At 46.9% G+C, this 17130-nt stretch overlaps 1 protein-coding gene across 4 annotated transcripts in view; it reads right to left on the reverse strand.

The window, feature by feature from the left end:
- DPF3 (double PHD fingers 3) overlaps nt 1-17130 on the reverse strand; it is a 258874-nt gene that overhangs the window by 111419 nt on the left and 130325 nt on the right. For all 4 annotated transcript variants that reach the window (XR_012002230.1, XR_012002229.1, XM_026008532.2 and 1 more), the window contains exons 4-5: nt 8071-8198; nt 451-546 (exon numbers count right to left, since the gene is read on the reverse strand). Coding sequence is in view for 2 of the 4 variants with exons in the window: in XM_026008532.2 (XP_025864317.1) it covers nt 451-546; nt 8071-8198 (224 nt within the window). In the remaining 2 variants the exon portion in view is untranslated. The remainder of the gene's footprint in view (nt 1-450; nt 547-8070; nt 8199-17130) is intronic.

The following is a 17130-nucleotide window of genomic DNA, read 5'->3' on the forward strand; positions in this document are numbered from 1 at the left end:
GTTGGGGGATGAAGTCTCACATCAGGCTCCCTGTGAGGAGCCTGCTTATCCCTCTCCCTATGTCTCTGCCTCTCTCTGTGTCTCCCATGAATAAATAAATAAAATCTTTAAAAAAAAAAAAAGCCAAGTAATGGGTACAATAGTCACACTCTCCTCCTCCTCCACCTTCCCTAGACCCCACCCCAACCCTTCCAGAACCCTCACTGTCCCCTCAGGGCACCTTCTCTCTCTTTTCCCTCTTGCTAGCTCTAAACTCTTCCAGGCTCCCACCTAGGATCAGAGCCCTTCTGGAGTTTCCTCTCTGAGTGTTCTTCAAGGGAGATGGCAGATATGAGAGCTCTGTCTCTCTGTCTGCTTCTGGGGGGACTTGGGGTCTGTGGACCAGTTCTCCTGGCCTTGGCCTCCCTGCCTCCCTCAATGCTTCCCTCCTTCCTGGCATCCCCAACTTACCCGTCCTCTGGTCCTATTCTTGCGCTTGGGGATATCCTCTTCTAAATCTTCTTCTTCATTTCCTTCTTCTACATTTTCATCATTTTCCAAAACCCTCTGAAATGACAAGAAAATAAACAGGTTGAGAAATAAAATGCAAAAGAGAAAGCCACTGGAGGGTAATTTAAGGAAGGAGCAGGAGGTCTATTTTGTTCTTGTGCTTTGACAAAGTGAAGGAGCTGCCATTGCTGGGGAAGCAGGCCTCCGAAAGGCTGCCCAGAGTCCGAGCTCTTGGCGGAAACATCTCTCTCAACCCCCTGGGCCCCTTCCAGCCCAATCCTCCCAGAACACTGACTTTTTTCAACTCTTTTTACCCAAGAAACATTTTCTAAAAGAGAGAACACTCTGGTTGGGGTGCTTTTCTATGTGAACTCAAGACGTTTTTCAAAACTTACTTTTCTCATGTAATTTCCTTTTGTTCCTAAATATGAAAATATGTTCCTCCTTTCTCTGCCATTCTGGAACCCTGCCCTGTTTGATGAAACAAGTAACTTCCTGTTCATCTGACCAGAATCTGACATTAATGTGCTGTTCTTAATCATTCATTGTTTTGTTTTGTTTTTTTTAATGGATTTTCTTTATAGCACATTACTTGTAATGAAGCTTAAAGATCATGAATTTAATTATATCTCTCCAAAAGAACTGTGATTCACATAGCAGAGAGTCCAATTTCCATTTTACAGGTGAATAAACTGAGGGTAAAAACAGTTTTGATTGTCCAAGGTCATACAGTGAATCCATGGCCAAAGCCAAGTCAGGTTCATCAGTTCAGAGTTTTCTGGTCCTTTCTCAGCCTTATGTCCAAAGACTGAAGGTATATTATGTAGACCCTTCCTGTAGGGACCTGAACACTTCACTCCCTTTGCAGGAAGGGGAGGGCAGGTAAGGCATGTACCTCTAGGCTTAGGGAGAAATGAATGATTGTGGCTGAGGACCCAGCTCCCCAGAGTGAAAGTGAGATAAGGAGAAGGGGCATGGAGTTCACTGGCCTCTGTGTCAACAGCCCTAGGAGCTTCTTGACTCACTGTGCAACCTCAGGTGAGTCATTGTCTCTTCATGCCTTAGTTTCCCCAATTATAAAATAGGAATTTACTTATTCATTCAATCAACAAGCATTTGTCAAGTGCTGACAAATGGCAGGCACTGTGCTAGACAAGCCACAAAATGACTACAGTTCTTGCCCAGAAGGACTCTACAATACAGTGAAGGGAGGATAGATCTAAACAACATCCACAACCATATAGTTACAACTGCCATAAACACAGTGACAAGAAAGTGACAAGAAATAGCTCTACTAGAGCTATTAGAGGGAATTTTACCTAATCTGAGGGTCAGGAAAGGCTTAGCTGAGGAAGTGACCTAAGCGAGCTGAGATGTGAAGGATAAGCAAAGACTAGCCTTGGGAATGGGGACGAAAGGCAAGGAGAGAGGAAAAGTGTTCTAGGCAGAGGGAAGAGCATGAGCAAGCTCCCTGAGGCAGGGAAAGGAACACGGCTTGCCCATGTTGCAGAAAGAGGCCAGGGCGACTAGAGCTCAGTGACTCAGGGAGAGATTGGCATAAGATGAGGCTAGAAAGGTGGGGGGATACCATATTACACAAAATAGTAGCTTCAGCACCCACCCACTCTTGTGATGGCGTGACAATCATGCAACCTATGAAAAGGCTTAGAAATGGCACAGGCTGTACTGACATGTGGTATCATCATTGCTCTTCAAGTGGCCTTCCAGACAATGCCTCTGGCCTGTTCTCCAAGCAGGAAGTCCAGGAGTGAGTTTCCAGAGACCTTCTCCCACTGCCTTGTCAGAGTTCTCTCCCAATCACAGGGGTCAGGACACTGCCCATTACAGATCCTCACAAAGAACTCAAAACAAGTCTCATGAATTCTCCTCTGGCTTCTCTACTAGGCTTAGTTGGGAAGCCATCAGCTGACTGCACACCGGGGTCTCTGGGCCAACTACAGCCATCTAACAGAGAAGTAGTACTGTCTGCTAGACATGCCCCCTGCCCATAGCTAGGAAACATTGGCCCAGACCCCGTGCAAGCCTTTTAGGCTCTCTGCATCTTGGCTTCCTGAACCATAGTTGGGAACACAAGTGAAAGTCAGGCAAGACAATGACAAGTCAAATGCTCTGCAGAGTTTGGGGAAAAGATACGGTATAAATATGAGGTGTTGTTGTTATGACTGTTGTTGCTGTTTAAACAGTGTCTCGCCAACTTTGGGTCTTGAAGTCATTTAATCATGGTGAGTTCCAAGGACCTCAAATTAAAAGGTCATTGCCTCTGGCATGTTGTACAATCTGACTCCACTCTCATTTTTCATCATGAAGGTATTTATAATCTGCAAAATGGACTCCAGGTTGGAAGTGAAAAACTGGTGAAGGTGACTGAGCTAGTCTCCAGCAAGTGCCTGCTTCATGGCCTCAGCTTCCGGATGTAAACTGACTTCCCCCTCCCTCTTCCCACTGGTCTCCCTGTGTCTTGAGAACCCCTGGTCTGTGCCCCAGGCCTCAGACGTGACAGCAGCCTCCCCAGTGTGTTTGCATTTCCTGCGATGATGTGGCCCTGACACCCAGAAGCCTCTCCATATAACTAGGGAGGAGCCAGAAGTTCCTAATAAAGCTCACATTCAGGACTCAGGAAGCAGAGGGGGCGTCCTGTGCAGAGGAGTCAAAAGCAGGAGTCCAACTGAGATGCAGCTGACCCCCCACTAACCTACTTACATTCCCTGTCCAAGGACATTATCTGGAAAATAAACACATTTGAAAATAACTTTTCTCCCTGTTACTCTAAACAGTTTTTACGGTGATGATAACAATTGTTTGTGGTTGTGTTTAAAAAAGAAGAAGGAATGCCTTTAAAAGACTCCATTATCTCTGGCCTGGAGTGCTGCAAAAATCTCCTAACTGATTTTCCTCCTTCTCCCGTTGGCCGTGCGTCCAGTGTCCTTTCCAGGCAGCAGCCAGAGGGATCTTGAGGAAACACAAATTTGCTGCCCTGGTTAAAATACCTTCCTTCTTCATATCCATGAAATCAAGTGCCTCCTCCAGGTCCTGAGAGGCCAGAGTGGTCAGACCTGGCCCAACGCTCCTGCTCCAGCCTAGGCCCTTCTCTGCCTGGCTGTGCTCTAGCCACACAGGCCTTCTGCCTTCCTTTTTTTCCCTTTTTTCTTTCTCCTTTTAATTATTGAGGTATAATTGACATGCAATATTACATCAGTTTCAGGTGAACAACACAGTGATTTGACATTTGTAGGCACTGTGAAATGGTCACCACAGTGAGTCTAGTTACCATCTGCTACCCTACAAAATTAATGTTATGACTACATTCAGCATGCTGTATATTACATCCCCATGACTTATTTTATAACCGGAAGTTCGGACTCTTTAATCCCCTTCACCCACTTCACACCCTTCCAATCCTCCTCTTCTCTGGCAACCACCAATCTGTTCTCTGGATCTAGAAGTCTGGGTTTGGTTTTGTTTTTTAGATTCCATATATAAGTGAAATCATGTGGTGTTTGTCTTTCTCCGATTTATTTCATTTAGCATAATGTCCTCAAGGGCCATCCATGTTCTCGCAAATGGCAAGGCTTCGTTCATTTTTATGGCTGAGTCGTATTCCACTGTGTCTATGTACCACATCTTCTTTATCCATCCATCCATCAGTGGACATTTAGATTGTTTCCATGTCTTAGCTATTGTAAATAATGCTGCAGTGAACATAAGGGCGTATATATCTTTCTGAACTAGTGTTTCCATTTTCCTCAGAGACATACCCGGAAGTTGAATTGCTAGGTCATAAGACAGTTTTATTTTTAATTTTTTGAGAAGCCTCCATACATTTTTCACAGTGGCTGCACCAATTCCCATTCCCACCATCAGTGCACGAGGGACGCCTTTTCTCCACATGCTCACCACTACTTGTTACTTTTTGTCTTTGACAATAGCCATCCTGACAGGTGTGGGGTGATCTCATTGTGGTTTGATTTGCATCTCCTTGATGACGAGGGATGTTGAGCATCTTTTCATGTGCCTGCCAGCCATCTGCGCGTGTCTTGTTTGGAAAAATGTCTGTTCAGGTCTTCTGCCCATTTTGTAATTGAATTGTTTGGGTTTTTGTTATTGAGTTGTAGAAGTTCTGCATCTTCTGTCTGTTTGTTCAAAACTACAAACTCAAACCTATCGCAAGGCCTTCAAGCACACTGTTCCTCTGCCCAGAAAGCTCCTCCCCACATCATCACTTCCTTAGCTTCCTTTCCACCCTTAGGACTGAGGTTAAATCCCTTATCTCCCTTAGGACACTACCTATAATCTATCCCTCCTCTTATACTGAATCTTCATCCTCTGTTCTTTCCATGGTCATTTATCCTGAAATGCAATTATTTCCTTTGTGTACTTGTTTTCTGTCTGTATGTCATACTAGAATATAAATGTGAACAGATGGGACTGCTGTCTCTTGGTTTCTCTGTCTCCCCAGAACCTAGCACAGTGCCTGCTCAGAAGAGACACTCAATAAAATTTGGTTAAATGGATGAATGAAAAAATGAACAGGGTGGCCTAGGAGGCTCTGTGGTTTAGTGCTGCCTTCAGCCCAGGGCGTGATCCTGGAGACCCAGGATGGAGCCCCACGCTGGGCTCCCTGCATGGAGCCTGCTTCACCCTCTGCCTGTGTCTCTGCCTCTCTCTCTCTGTGTCTCTCATGAATGAATGAATGAATGAATGAATGAATGAATGAATAAATAAATAAATAAATAAATCTTTTTTAAAAATGAACAAATATAACCCATTTACTACACATGTACTTTATTTTAATAACCAAAGCCGGTAAGAACTTGTAAACTCATTTGGCTTGTGGTCCTGGTTTCAGCTTCTAACACAGTAAATGGTAGCTCCATGCTCTGTGCACAGTAGACGTTCCATTTACATCAGGGATGCTGGTTATGGTAATGATTCCATAGTGATGGCCTGTATACTGATTGGCCCAACACTGCCTGAGAGGAACCTGAACCCACCACCAGCTTGAGAGGGTAAAAGACTACCTGTCACTAGAGCATCAGGGTTTCTAAACAATGGTTCTGTCCCATTCACTGATGAAATTACACTAACTACACAATACAGATGTGACACACCTTAACTTTCAAAGACCTAGAAAGTCCAAATGTTGGGGGAAAGGGAAAGAAAACAAAGAAGAAAGTATGAGTCACCCTAAATGCCAGTGACAAGAAGAATCCCTCTGGCTGGAGGCCAATCAAGAAAGGCTTCCTGGGGAAGGTGGTATCGGGGCTGAGCCTGACCGATGGGTAGAAATCTATGCACACAGAGCAGGAGAGAAGATTCACCAGGTAAAGAACACAGTGTGACCACAGGCTCAGAGGAAAGAAGGCTGAAGAACAGGGGGAGGAATAGGAGGAAATAAGCCTGAAAACTAGATTCAGAGCAGATAAGGAAGCCCAAGAAGATTACACTCATCACCTTGGATGGACCTGGTAGGATATGGGTATTTCATACCATAGTTTTTCATACCTAAGTTTTTTTAAACAAGGGATGGCATAAGCTGGGCTTTTCCTCAGGGTAAAAGATCAGCTAGCAAAGTAGGACATGTTGGAGAAAGGAAGGACTGGGGATGGGGTGACTCTCAGGAATCTTCACTCATACATCCCTTCACAGATACTTATTGTGCACCACTATGAACTAGGCGCTGTTCACATGCTTCAGATGTATTAGTGAACAAGACAAAGATCACACCCTTGAGTTTACACTCCATTGGAAGGAAACAGAAAAGAAACGATAATATAGATCAGCAAATTACAAAGTATGTTAGAGAGTGATCAAAGTTATGGGGAAAAAAGAAAAAGCAAAGGAAAGCAGAGTAAAGGAATCAGGAGATCTGGAGGGCGGGGAGGGCACAAAATGTGGTAGTGCACACAACATCAAGGTGAACTTCACAGAGAAGAAGAGACACAAATTGAAGAAGGAGCACAAACTATAGAAGGAGAGGGCGAGGGCCCAGCTGATATCTGGGGAGAGGACTCTGCAGGCGGAGGAAACAGGCCAAGCAAAACCCCGAGGCAACAGAGTGCCTGGCGTGTTCTAGAAGGAACAAAATGAGGTCAGTGTGCCTGCAGCAGAATGAGCAAGGGGAAGGCGAAGCAAACAAGTCAGAAAGGTAAGAGGGCCTTGACTTTTCTTTTGGGAGAACAGGAACCTGTGCCAGGTTTGGGGGCACAGGAATAACAGGATCCAACTTAGGTTTAAAGGGTTGCCCCTCAGCCATCAGTAGGGGCACCACTTAGAAAGCAGTTGTAGTAGTTCAGACAGATGATGACAGTGGCCGGAACCAGGGCAGTAGCAGGGGGAAATGATAAGAGGAGCCTGTGCTCCAGATTTGGGTTGTGGGCAGGATTCCTGATGAACTGGATGTTGGGTGTGATGGAAATACAGGAGTGGCAGATGACTCCAAGGTGCATTAGGCACATCAAGGTTACAGCTATTGAGGATCTTCACTAGGGCTATAGCTCTGAGGAGCGGAGGCAACCAATGTAAGCCATGTTGTGACATGGAAAAAACCTGACCACTCATCTGAACACAGGAATGGCAGACAAGGAGGCCAATTCATGGCTACATTCCACATCTTTATTGAGACTCGACTCTGCTGGGCACGTGCAAGGCCCCAAGGGGACAATGGTGAACGAGACAGCATGGTTCCTGACTTAGTGGAATGCGCTGACCAGTGGTACTCATGATGCAAACCAAAGATGTAATGGTTATTGCTTTAATTATAGTGTCAATAAATTAATATGCAAGTACAGTACTAAACATTAAATTGGATATACAATTAATAAATATGTAATATATAATATGTATCACATGAAATAGTATAATAAAAATACATTTAATATCAATGTAATTTGATTTTAATAATTGAATTATATTTAATTATTAATACTATTGTTTAATATTTATATTAATTAAAATTACTACAATACTCCAGGCCAACTATTGCATTTGACAACAGAGATTTAAGACAAACCAGAACCAGTGAGAGAGTACCATTGTAATCTTGAGCAGTGAGAGCCTCTGCAGTGCTGGGAGCAGAGGGTGGGAAACCAGCAGGGACAGGAGCCCCCAGCCCTGCCTGGAGGCTGACTCCTCCACTGGCCTCACAGGAGAGGGCGATACTGTGAACTAGAGCTAAAAATGGGGTGTGAGGAAGAGGGGAGCAGGCCAAGTCAGGGGCTCACTTGGGACAGGCTGGTATAGACAACCCCAAGGTTTCAAGCCTGAATTATGAACTGCTGGATCTACAGGCTCTCCATCTGTGTTGGTCACCATCGTATCCCCAGGACCTAGCATGGCACCTGGCCCACAGCAGGCTCAAAAAATATATTTTGAATGGGGACACCAAGAGAGAGGTGCACTGACTTCTTCTGGAGGACAGGTTACAGGAGAAAAGAATTCACGAGTCTCCCAACAACAATGCCAGGGTGGGTGGTCTGAGAGGGGGAGTCAAGCCAGTGCTGGACTCTTGGCAGCATGGGGCTGACGTTCTGGAAGCATTCCCCACAGTGGGCCCAGAAGTACCTGTATTTCCTGCATGCTTTCCTCCTCTCTGGCATCCACCTTCTTCTCAACACCCTCACCACGGAGCAAGGCTTCCAGGGTGGTGCTTTCTGAGGTAAAGCCATCCTTCTTCAGGGGCAGCTCCACTTCTGACAAGTAAAGACAGAGAAGTAGGGTCAGGCCATTAGAAGCAGCGGGGACAGGAGGGATAAGAGGGACAGGAGGAATAAGAGTGACAGGAGGTGGCACTTGAGCGCATGCAGGAACCCGAGCCCCGGGTAGGGCTAGAGGCGGCCTGCGCTCTCTCCTCTGGGTGGAACAGCCACACCGGAGTTGGGTCTGGCTTTTCCATCTCCTGTTCACAGTCTCAGCGAAGATTCCAGCCCTGCCCATATCCTCGCAGACAGCAGAGGCAGAGCAGCAGAGCACCAGATAGACAGTGATGGTGAGCAAGGCACTCGAGGATGCCAGGGCCCTTTTCTACATCTACAAAGTGAGGAGAACAATGCCCAGTACCCATAGGGCCACCTTGTGGGGCATAAGTATATCCCTTCACAGTAAAGTGCTTTGAAATCCCTATAGCGATACACCAATGTCAGCCTTGAATCTTAGTATTCTCTCCCTCTACCCCAAGTCTTGCCTGGCAACTCTGTGACCTCCCCTCAGCCATGCTGGCTGCCCAGCTCTGGGTTGCTCCATGAGAAGCTATTTCAACCCCCAGAGAGGCTGTTCTCATCAAGGGATACAAAGACCACTAAAGCCAAGGGAAAAGAAGAGGGAGCACAGACACCTAACAGATCCCAGACGGATGGCTGCAGTGCCTGCACACCAGGACACTTTTTCTGAAGATGTCACGTACCAAGGGCTTGAAGTCATGAGGCCAGCTGAGCAGTGTCAGCCAGAGTCAGCCCTGCCCATGAGAGAGACCAGAGAACGAAGCTGCACTCCTTTCCCAAGATGTCCCCCAAATTCTTAACCCAAAGGAAGATTGTCTTTGTTTTTGTTACATTAAAAGCAGAAATCTCTAAATAAATAAATAAATAAATAAATAAATAAATAAATAAATAGTAAATAAATATAAATAAATAAATAAAAGCAGAAACCTCCGGTACAGGTGATCTTATTTTAATTTGCTATGAAACATTCCTCCGATGTCTCTTCTGATCCTGTACCTCATACCCGCCCTGGCAATTAGATGCATGGCCCCTATCCTGTTACCAGGTAAGATGAGTACAAGAACATGAGGGATTGGTGCCCCAGAAAACAGGGGAACGGATGGCTCGTATGTATGGGGGAACTGAGAGTTTAGTGCAGGGACTATCTACAGAGGTGTGGCCAGGAATAAGGGAACAACACGGGAAGGTGGAGCACACCCGGCAGTTCACAGTGGGAGCCATTACTACTGCTATTCCTGCAGGGACAGAGGGAGGGCGTTTGTAAGAACCTGGAGAGATCTGTGGCTTGCATCCTCAGTGAGCTCATGAGAGAGACAACCACGGTAAAGGGATGCATGGCCCAATCTCTCTCTTTCCATCCTCGTCTTCCTGCTCTGCCATCCCATTGGCCAACCTTAACTAGACACCTGAGGGCAAGGAAGCCTCACTGACACAGCACACCAAGGTCAGCTTCCTGGGGCCCAGGGCAGTGCCCTACGATGAAGAATGGATCTGGAGGGGGGAAGAGGGAAATGGAAATGACCAGCACAATCCAGCCCTGCTCTACTGGGCTTTATTCTACTCAAATAAAACTCACGTACCCCTTCTGTCTCCTCAGAACCAGACACAGGCTGACCAGTCCACAAGAAAGGGGTCTGGGGTATCTCATTAAAACTGAAGGAATCCACGCCTACAAGTGACCAGTCAGAAGAAGAAGGTGGGAAGGAGAAACAGTATCTTAAAGTCCCTTGAGAGACAACAAGGTCTTTGGGATTTATTTTTTTTTTTTTTTTTACCAAAAAAAGGCAAGCAGAAGATCCACCTCCATCAAGAAGTACTACTGCCAAATCAACCACCCCTGAAACTCGTCCATACACCTGTTCACTCACCAAACATTTACAAAGAACCACTGTGCTGCAACTAGGCACCCAGGAGGTGTGTCAGATAAAGACAATCCTGGCCTTTGGGCGATTTACAATCTAAAGAGACAGACATTAAACACCGCATACAAAATAAATAAGCAATGACAAACTGTCGTAGGGGCAATGGAGGAAAACAACAGGGTGAAATGTAAAGAGAGAATACAGTGGGGGTTTGCTTTAGATCAGGGGGTCAGGGAAGGCCTAGGCAATGAAGTTATGTTGAGGCTGAGTGTCAGGAAAATAGTCCACTGTCTGCTTTAATGAGTTCAGAGCGTGCAACTCCAGAGCCTGCTCTGATGACATTACTTTTTCTTAAGTCAAAAAGACTTCCAAACGTCTAATATAAGACAATTAAAGTGTGTTGCCTCATGTCCTGACTTCAGTCAAAAGAGAACAGCTGGTGACCATCCTTTAAACCTATACACACACACACACACACACACACACACACACACGTATACATATATATGTACATACATACATATATATGTATGTATACATATATGTATGTTCATACCTTAGTATCCCCCTTAGCCTCTCAACACTAAATAAATCTTATTTCCGGAATTGTGCAGCATCTTGGAGCTGAAAAAAGCCTTACAGATCATCTGCTTTAATCATGTCATTTATAAATGAGTGACCCAAGGCTCAGAGAAGTTCAGTAGCTTCACAGAAAGCCACACAGCAGAACAAAAACTCAGCCAAACATCTTTCCTAGATGCCATTAAGATCATGTGAGAGCCCCTTATTAGTAGTTTGCAGGCCCAGGCTGAGCCCCAACGGGCGCTGATACGCTTATGTACATGCAGAGTGCTCGGCACACGGTAAACGTTCAACATGTGGTGGCTGTTCTTATTGCTTAACCCCCACCACCACCCAAGAGTTGAGCACAGTTACTAACCCATTTCACGGCTGAGGACACTGCAGCCTAGGGAGGTATAGAACTTGTTTAATATCACACAGCACCCAGCCTTGACCCGTCTGCCTCCAGAACCCATTCACATACTCTAGCTTGTACAGATGTCACTTTATCTCTCTTTGGTTCTTCCTCGAAAAGTTCTTTTCCAAACCTTTGGGCATTTCCACTACATCCCCAAACTCTCTTCATAGTTTTCATATTTCAAGATGAAAGATAGATCTGTGCTGAGGCTGAGAGCAGGTCTGTGTCACAGTTCGGGCTCTGTTCTATGTGAACATCCCCATGTGGTGTTCACCCCTTCTGCACAGTACTGACCCCACACAGAGCTTTCCATCCACTTCCTCCTCCTCCTTCCTCTCCTGCTAAATACTCCTCCATCCTATTTTCCCATAATTCAGCCTACTCTCTTGGTCCTCTGCTCACTTACCACATGCACACAGTAGAAGAACTAAGAGAGAAAAAAAGAATGAAATTGGGAACAGTGATATGGGCCACATGCAAAGAGCCAGAAGGGACTTCCAGTAGCATATAGAGTCCAATCCCTCAAGGAGGAAAGTGTAGCACAGAAAGGTAAGGAGCCCTTCCCAGGGTCACAGGGAAACTCCATGGCATTATCCTTGCCTAATTGCCAAAATATTTGATCGGCTCATAGAAGTTCTGCTTTCAGACAGCCCTGGAGTCAAGCTATAGCCTTGCCATGTATTAAAGGACCATGGACTAGTTACTTAGACCTCTGAGTCTCTGTTTCCTTACGTGATAAGTGAGGGTGATCACAATATTTCATTGTATTGATGTGAAGATTAAACAAGGTAATACACCACATAAAGAAACTCTCAGAGATCCACAAAAAAAAAAAAAAAAAAAAACAGCATGGAAGCATGGAAACAGAGTGGAAAATGAAGCTTATCAATTTTTTGTTTGGGTTTTGGTTTTCCCATTCAAAACTTACAATCAGAAATTTGATTGTATATGTAAAGAGACTGGGATCTTTGGTCCATGTTCCCCATAAATGCTACAATTTATTACTGTTGAAGTTAAAATAATCCTAATTTTAATGGTACAGCAGCATGGTCCAATAGAAATACAATGCCAGCCACTTATATAATTTTAAGCTTTCCAGCAGCTACATTTTAAAAACAAAGAACAACAGGTGCAATTAATTTTAATGTTTTCTAATCCACTATATCCAAAACATTCTCATTTCAACATGTAACAAATACTAAAAAAATTAATTCAATATTTTGCATCCTTTGATTTGCATTGAGTCTTCAAAATCTGGTATTTATTTTATACTTACAGCACATCTCAATTCAGATTAGCCACATTTCAAGTGTTCTGTAGCCACATGTGGCTAGTGGCTACCGTATTAGTGCAGGTTTATACCATTAAAAGTGACATGTACTATGATTTTGTTTCCCAAAAAGTGGAAGGACATTAATTATGGGGTTTTTAAAAATATTTTATTTATTTATTCATGAAAGACACAGAGAGAGAGAGAGAAAGGCAGAGACACAGGCAGAGGGAGAAGCAGGCTCCCTGCGGGGATCCTGATGTGGGACTGGATTCCCAGACCTGGGATCACACCCTGAGCTGAAGGCAGACGCTCAATTGCTGAGCTACCCAGGCGTCCCCAAATATGGTTCTTAATGTGCCTTCTTCATACCCAGCTGAGCACCATCCCAGGACAGTGTTCTAGCTGACCACTGGCAAGCCCTGGTTTCAAAGCACTCTGGGTAAGGCTTGCAAGGTCAGAATGACAGGCTAACCAGTGCCCTCCCAACAAACCAGGAGAGGGTACATTCCCTGGCTCCTGACCACAGGAGGTCCCAGAGTGAAGGGAAAAACAAGGTAACAGGTCCAAGCTCTTGCACAACGTACATCCCAGACATGCTATCGAGCCCTCAGGGATGTCATTGATTGTTTTATTCTAATAAATTCCATCTAGAGATGGAATTTAGTAATCCTTTATAGGTGTACTCATTTTGACCCTCATACAAATTTGGGGACCACATAACCTGACAACAGCCATCAAACATTTAACATTAAAAGAAAATGATCCAAAACCCACACATAATTCATCTTTAAATTAGCCTGATTTTATACACAAGGATATAAACCCACGGATCGTTACTCTCTCCAGAGCGGCAGCAGCTGTCACCCAAGCCAGCCGCCTCCCTGGGCCCCCGTAAGCAGCTCTACCTCTACTTCTAATTGGGAACAGAGATACTCCTTGGGTGACTTCCAGCACGATCCATCACACCAGAGACAGCTTCTGTGCAAACCGAAGCAAATCGGTTTCCAAATAAGAAAAAACCTCCTAGACAAACAAGGATTGAAGCATAGAAAGTATTTTAAAAGGGGGGGGGGGGGCGAGAAAGAAACAAATGCATGAATAAAAGCAAAAAAAAAAAAATTGCCAGAGACGAGCAGTGGCTTCTATCTAGGGCTGTGGACACGGCAGCCGTCCTCTCGGGTAGAAATCAAAACCACAGGCCTTTGACACAGGTGCCCCAAGCCTGCCACCCAACACACTGAAAGCAAAGCTTCCACTGGGTTGTTGGAGCCACTGAGCTCATTAACAGGATGCAGGCGAGATGAGCCCGAAAGTGCAACATGGGAGCACAGTGAGTAATTAAATCCCAGGCCATTTAAAAATGCAAACGCCTGGATGTCACCGGCTCACGGAGCCTCTGACTCCTCATGCGTTTTTTGGCTCAGGGTGGAGGACTGGGAACTTGCAAGTCATATATGGATTATAATAAAATATGCCATATAAAAAACAGATTAAGACAGTTCTTCTTTGGGGAAATATACAAACAGAGGAGCTGTCTGTTAGCTGTCGAGTTTGCAAGAGATACCATCTTTCGGGAGGCTGTGCTCTGCCAACAGACAGTCTGCCCCAAGGGAAATAGTGGTGAAACACCCCGACAAGGCACATCCATCCGTCCATCCATCACGGGCTCTCCGTGACGCCAGGGCCTGGAGACAGAGTAACGGTGCAAAAGGGAGTGAGAAACCCCACAGACAATGGCAGACGATCCTCCGGCTACATCAGGAGTGCACAGATTTATTTTTTTTTTTTTTACCTGCCTCTAGTTTTTCTTTAAAAATACAAATGTGCAGTTTTCTCTTCTGAGTGCTTATTATTGTTAAGGAGTTAAGCTCATCATATTTCCTTGGATTTGTACATCAACTTACACCAAGAAGCAGGGAGCTTAAGAATCGTTAATTCATTTATCCCCATCAGACTCTCAGGCTCATGGGGAGGGAGGTTGGGGGATGGAAATTGTTATCATTCACCCCACAAGGGAAGCGATTGGGGTGAGGCACAGACCAGAGCCTTTCCTGAGATGGTGGCAGGCCCAGGAATCCATCTGCTCATTCCTCAGGGGTGCCATTTGCTTGGCTACATGTGACTCCCTGTTTTGTGATTCAGAAAGCTCAAAATAGATGAGGTTCACATTGAGGACCCATCACCCAGGCTGCACCCTGCAGGCCCATGTTACCACCTGTTTCAGGATCCCAGGATATCCACACAACAGGAGGGCTGATTGTTTCCCCATATGGCCTCTGCCCCCACTCTTGGGTGTGCCCATCCACTCACCCCCAAGCCAACATGCAAGGATGGGTCCTCGAACACAGTACCGGGGCAAGCCCATCAGATAAGCATTTCCCCACCCCAGAGACACAGAAGAACACCCCCTGCCAAAGGAAGCTCACCCCTGGGCTGGCGGGCAGGTACCAGGTCAGTGCAGCTTAGCAGGATGGGGTGAGGGAAGGGAGGGATGGTGGGGGCATACGGAGGGGTGATGGCTAACCTTGTGTTCAAGGGAATACAGACAACCAGAAAATGCAGGAGGCCGCTCTGGAGTGAAACCTCAGCTTTAGTTCCCCATGCCACACACTGGGCCTTGATCAGTCTTCCAGTCTCTCTCTCTCTCTCTCTCTCTCTCAAACTGGGGGATCAAAGCCCACTTCCTGGTGTTGCTGTGGGACCAAGGGAGACAAGGGACACAGAGCACCTGCACAAGGGGCACGATGCTCAATCAGTGTGAAAGCCCTCCCTTCTGCCTCCAAAGTGGTGGCACTTCCCTGCAAACTCCTCACCCTCTGCTCCTCTCAACCAGAGGAAGCGGAAGCCATGAGGCACAGCTTCCAGAGCCGGGGCCCGGGTCCAGGGAGAGCCAAAGCGAAGAGGCTGAGTCCAGAGCTGTGCTGAGGACAGAGGAGGCCAACAATGAAGCACAGCTCGAAGGCAAGATGCCAGCCCTGCTTTTCCAGGGTGGGCCCTGTCCTGCCGGCTTGGAAATCATGGCCAGAACCACGTGGAAAGCGCCTTGCCCTCGCCATTCATTGGACAAATAAATGACTGAGCACTTACTATGTACCAGGTTCTATTCTAGGTGCCGAGGACACCGCTGTGAACAAGAGAGAAAAAGTCATGCCCTCGTAGAAACTGTGTCAGATACCTAAAATAAACGAGTGAGACCTTTGGCACAATAGACAATAGTCAGTGCTTGGGAGGAACACAGAGCAGAGGAGGGGATGTTGGAGCATCGGGGGAAGTGGGAGGGTGGTTACACTTTGAAATGTGGCCAGGAAAACCCAAACCTGAGGAGGGGGGAGAGGGGGCATGCTGATATCTAAGAAAGGACGTTCTGGGCAAAGGAGTCATCAGTGCAATGACCCTAAAGCTGGGGCCCATCTGCCTGGAGCACAGTGAGCCAGAGAGGAGAGTACGAGACCTATCCAGAGTTACAGGGGCCTTGCAGGGCAGGCCACCGAGAGGAGGTTGGCTGCCCCTCTGAGTGTGATCAGAAGCCACTGGAAGCTTCGAGCAAAGAGTGACATGCTGCTGCCTATAGTTTAGGAGGAACACTCTGAAAATAACTGATGGAAGGAAGGCAGAGTGGGAAGGCCAGTCGGGAGTTACTGCAATATGTGTGGGGCCCCACCCACGAGCCTGGGGCTCAGGACAGGGCTGAGCATGACACAGACAAGCCCCGTCTTCGTGGCACTTACGCCTGGTTTCCAGATACATCCGGGAGGCAATATGTATTGGGAGCAGACCCCTAACCCCTGGCCTGGGGCCGTGGGTTGGGGGGTGGGGGGAGCATCCCACACAGTGAACCAGGATAGAGTGCAGGTGCCCCACACTGAGCGGCAGAGGTATGGAGCAAGTCCACAGAGGAATAGTGGACTGGCCTAGGCCATGGGTAGGAGAAACGAGCCAGTCAGACAGGCCTTGCCTAGCACACCATGGGGTGACAGGTGTTAGTAAGAGTGGGGAGGAAGCCTTCCAAGTTGACCTCTGTGCCCTGGGCAACAGATGCCAGAGTTCTGGGACACAAGGGGTGACTTTTGCAAGCTGTGGGTTTGGTAGAGGTGGATCCCATGGCCAGGTGCCAGGTCTTCTGTCCTCGGTGTAGAAGGTTCCAGACTTGGGGCTTTGTAAAAGACTGAAAGGCAGAATGCAGTCCCATTCCAGGCCAGACAGCACATGCTCTTCCAACAACAGGCACGTCACTAGGCTGGAGACAGACATGGCGAGACCCCTGCGGCCCACCCAGCAGTGCAGCCCAGAGATGGCATCTCAGTGGAAACCCTCCAGGGCCAGCCTCCCTCGGGACGCTCAGAACAGCCCGATGATGTGAGCGAAGCAGCTGCCATGGTCTGCCTTTCACAGCCGGCGAACCAAGGCCAGAGGTGTTAGGTAACTGCCCCAAATCACACGGCCAGTGGGTGGAGGGGTCTGGACTTGAACCCAAGCCTTGGGAACCTTTGGTGCCTTTTCTCCTGCAGGGCACAGCTGTGGGGCACAGCAAAGGACCCTATGACCTAAGACCAAAGAGAGGCAAGATGGCAAAGCCGGGACAGAAAGCCCAGGCTTCTCTCTGCTCAGTCTCCCTCATCTGTGACGTGGGCCTGCTGAGAAACACCATGTTCTCCAAGACTGGGGTCAAACACTGGGCACCCCCCTCTCCTCCATCCCTTTCATAAATCTTTACTGCCCACCTGCTATGTGACCAGCCTGTTGCTGGGCGCTGGGGATACAGACGAAGGAAGGCAGGTCCCTACCCTCCAA

Source organism: Vulpes vulpes, chromosome 6, assembly GCF_048418805.1.
Source record: "Vulpes vulpes isolate BD-2025 chromosome 6, VulVul3, whole genome shotgun sequence".
Lineage (NCBI taxonomy): Eukaryota > Metazoa > Chordata > Mammalia > Carnivora > Canidae > Vulpes > Vulpes vulpes.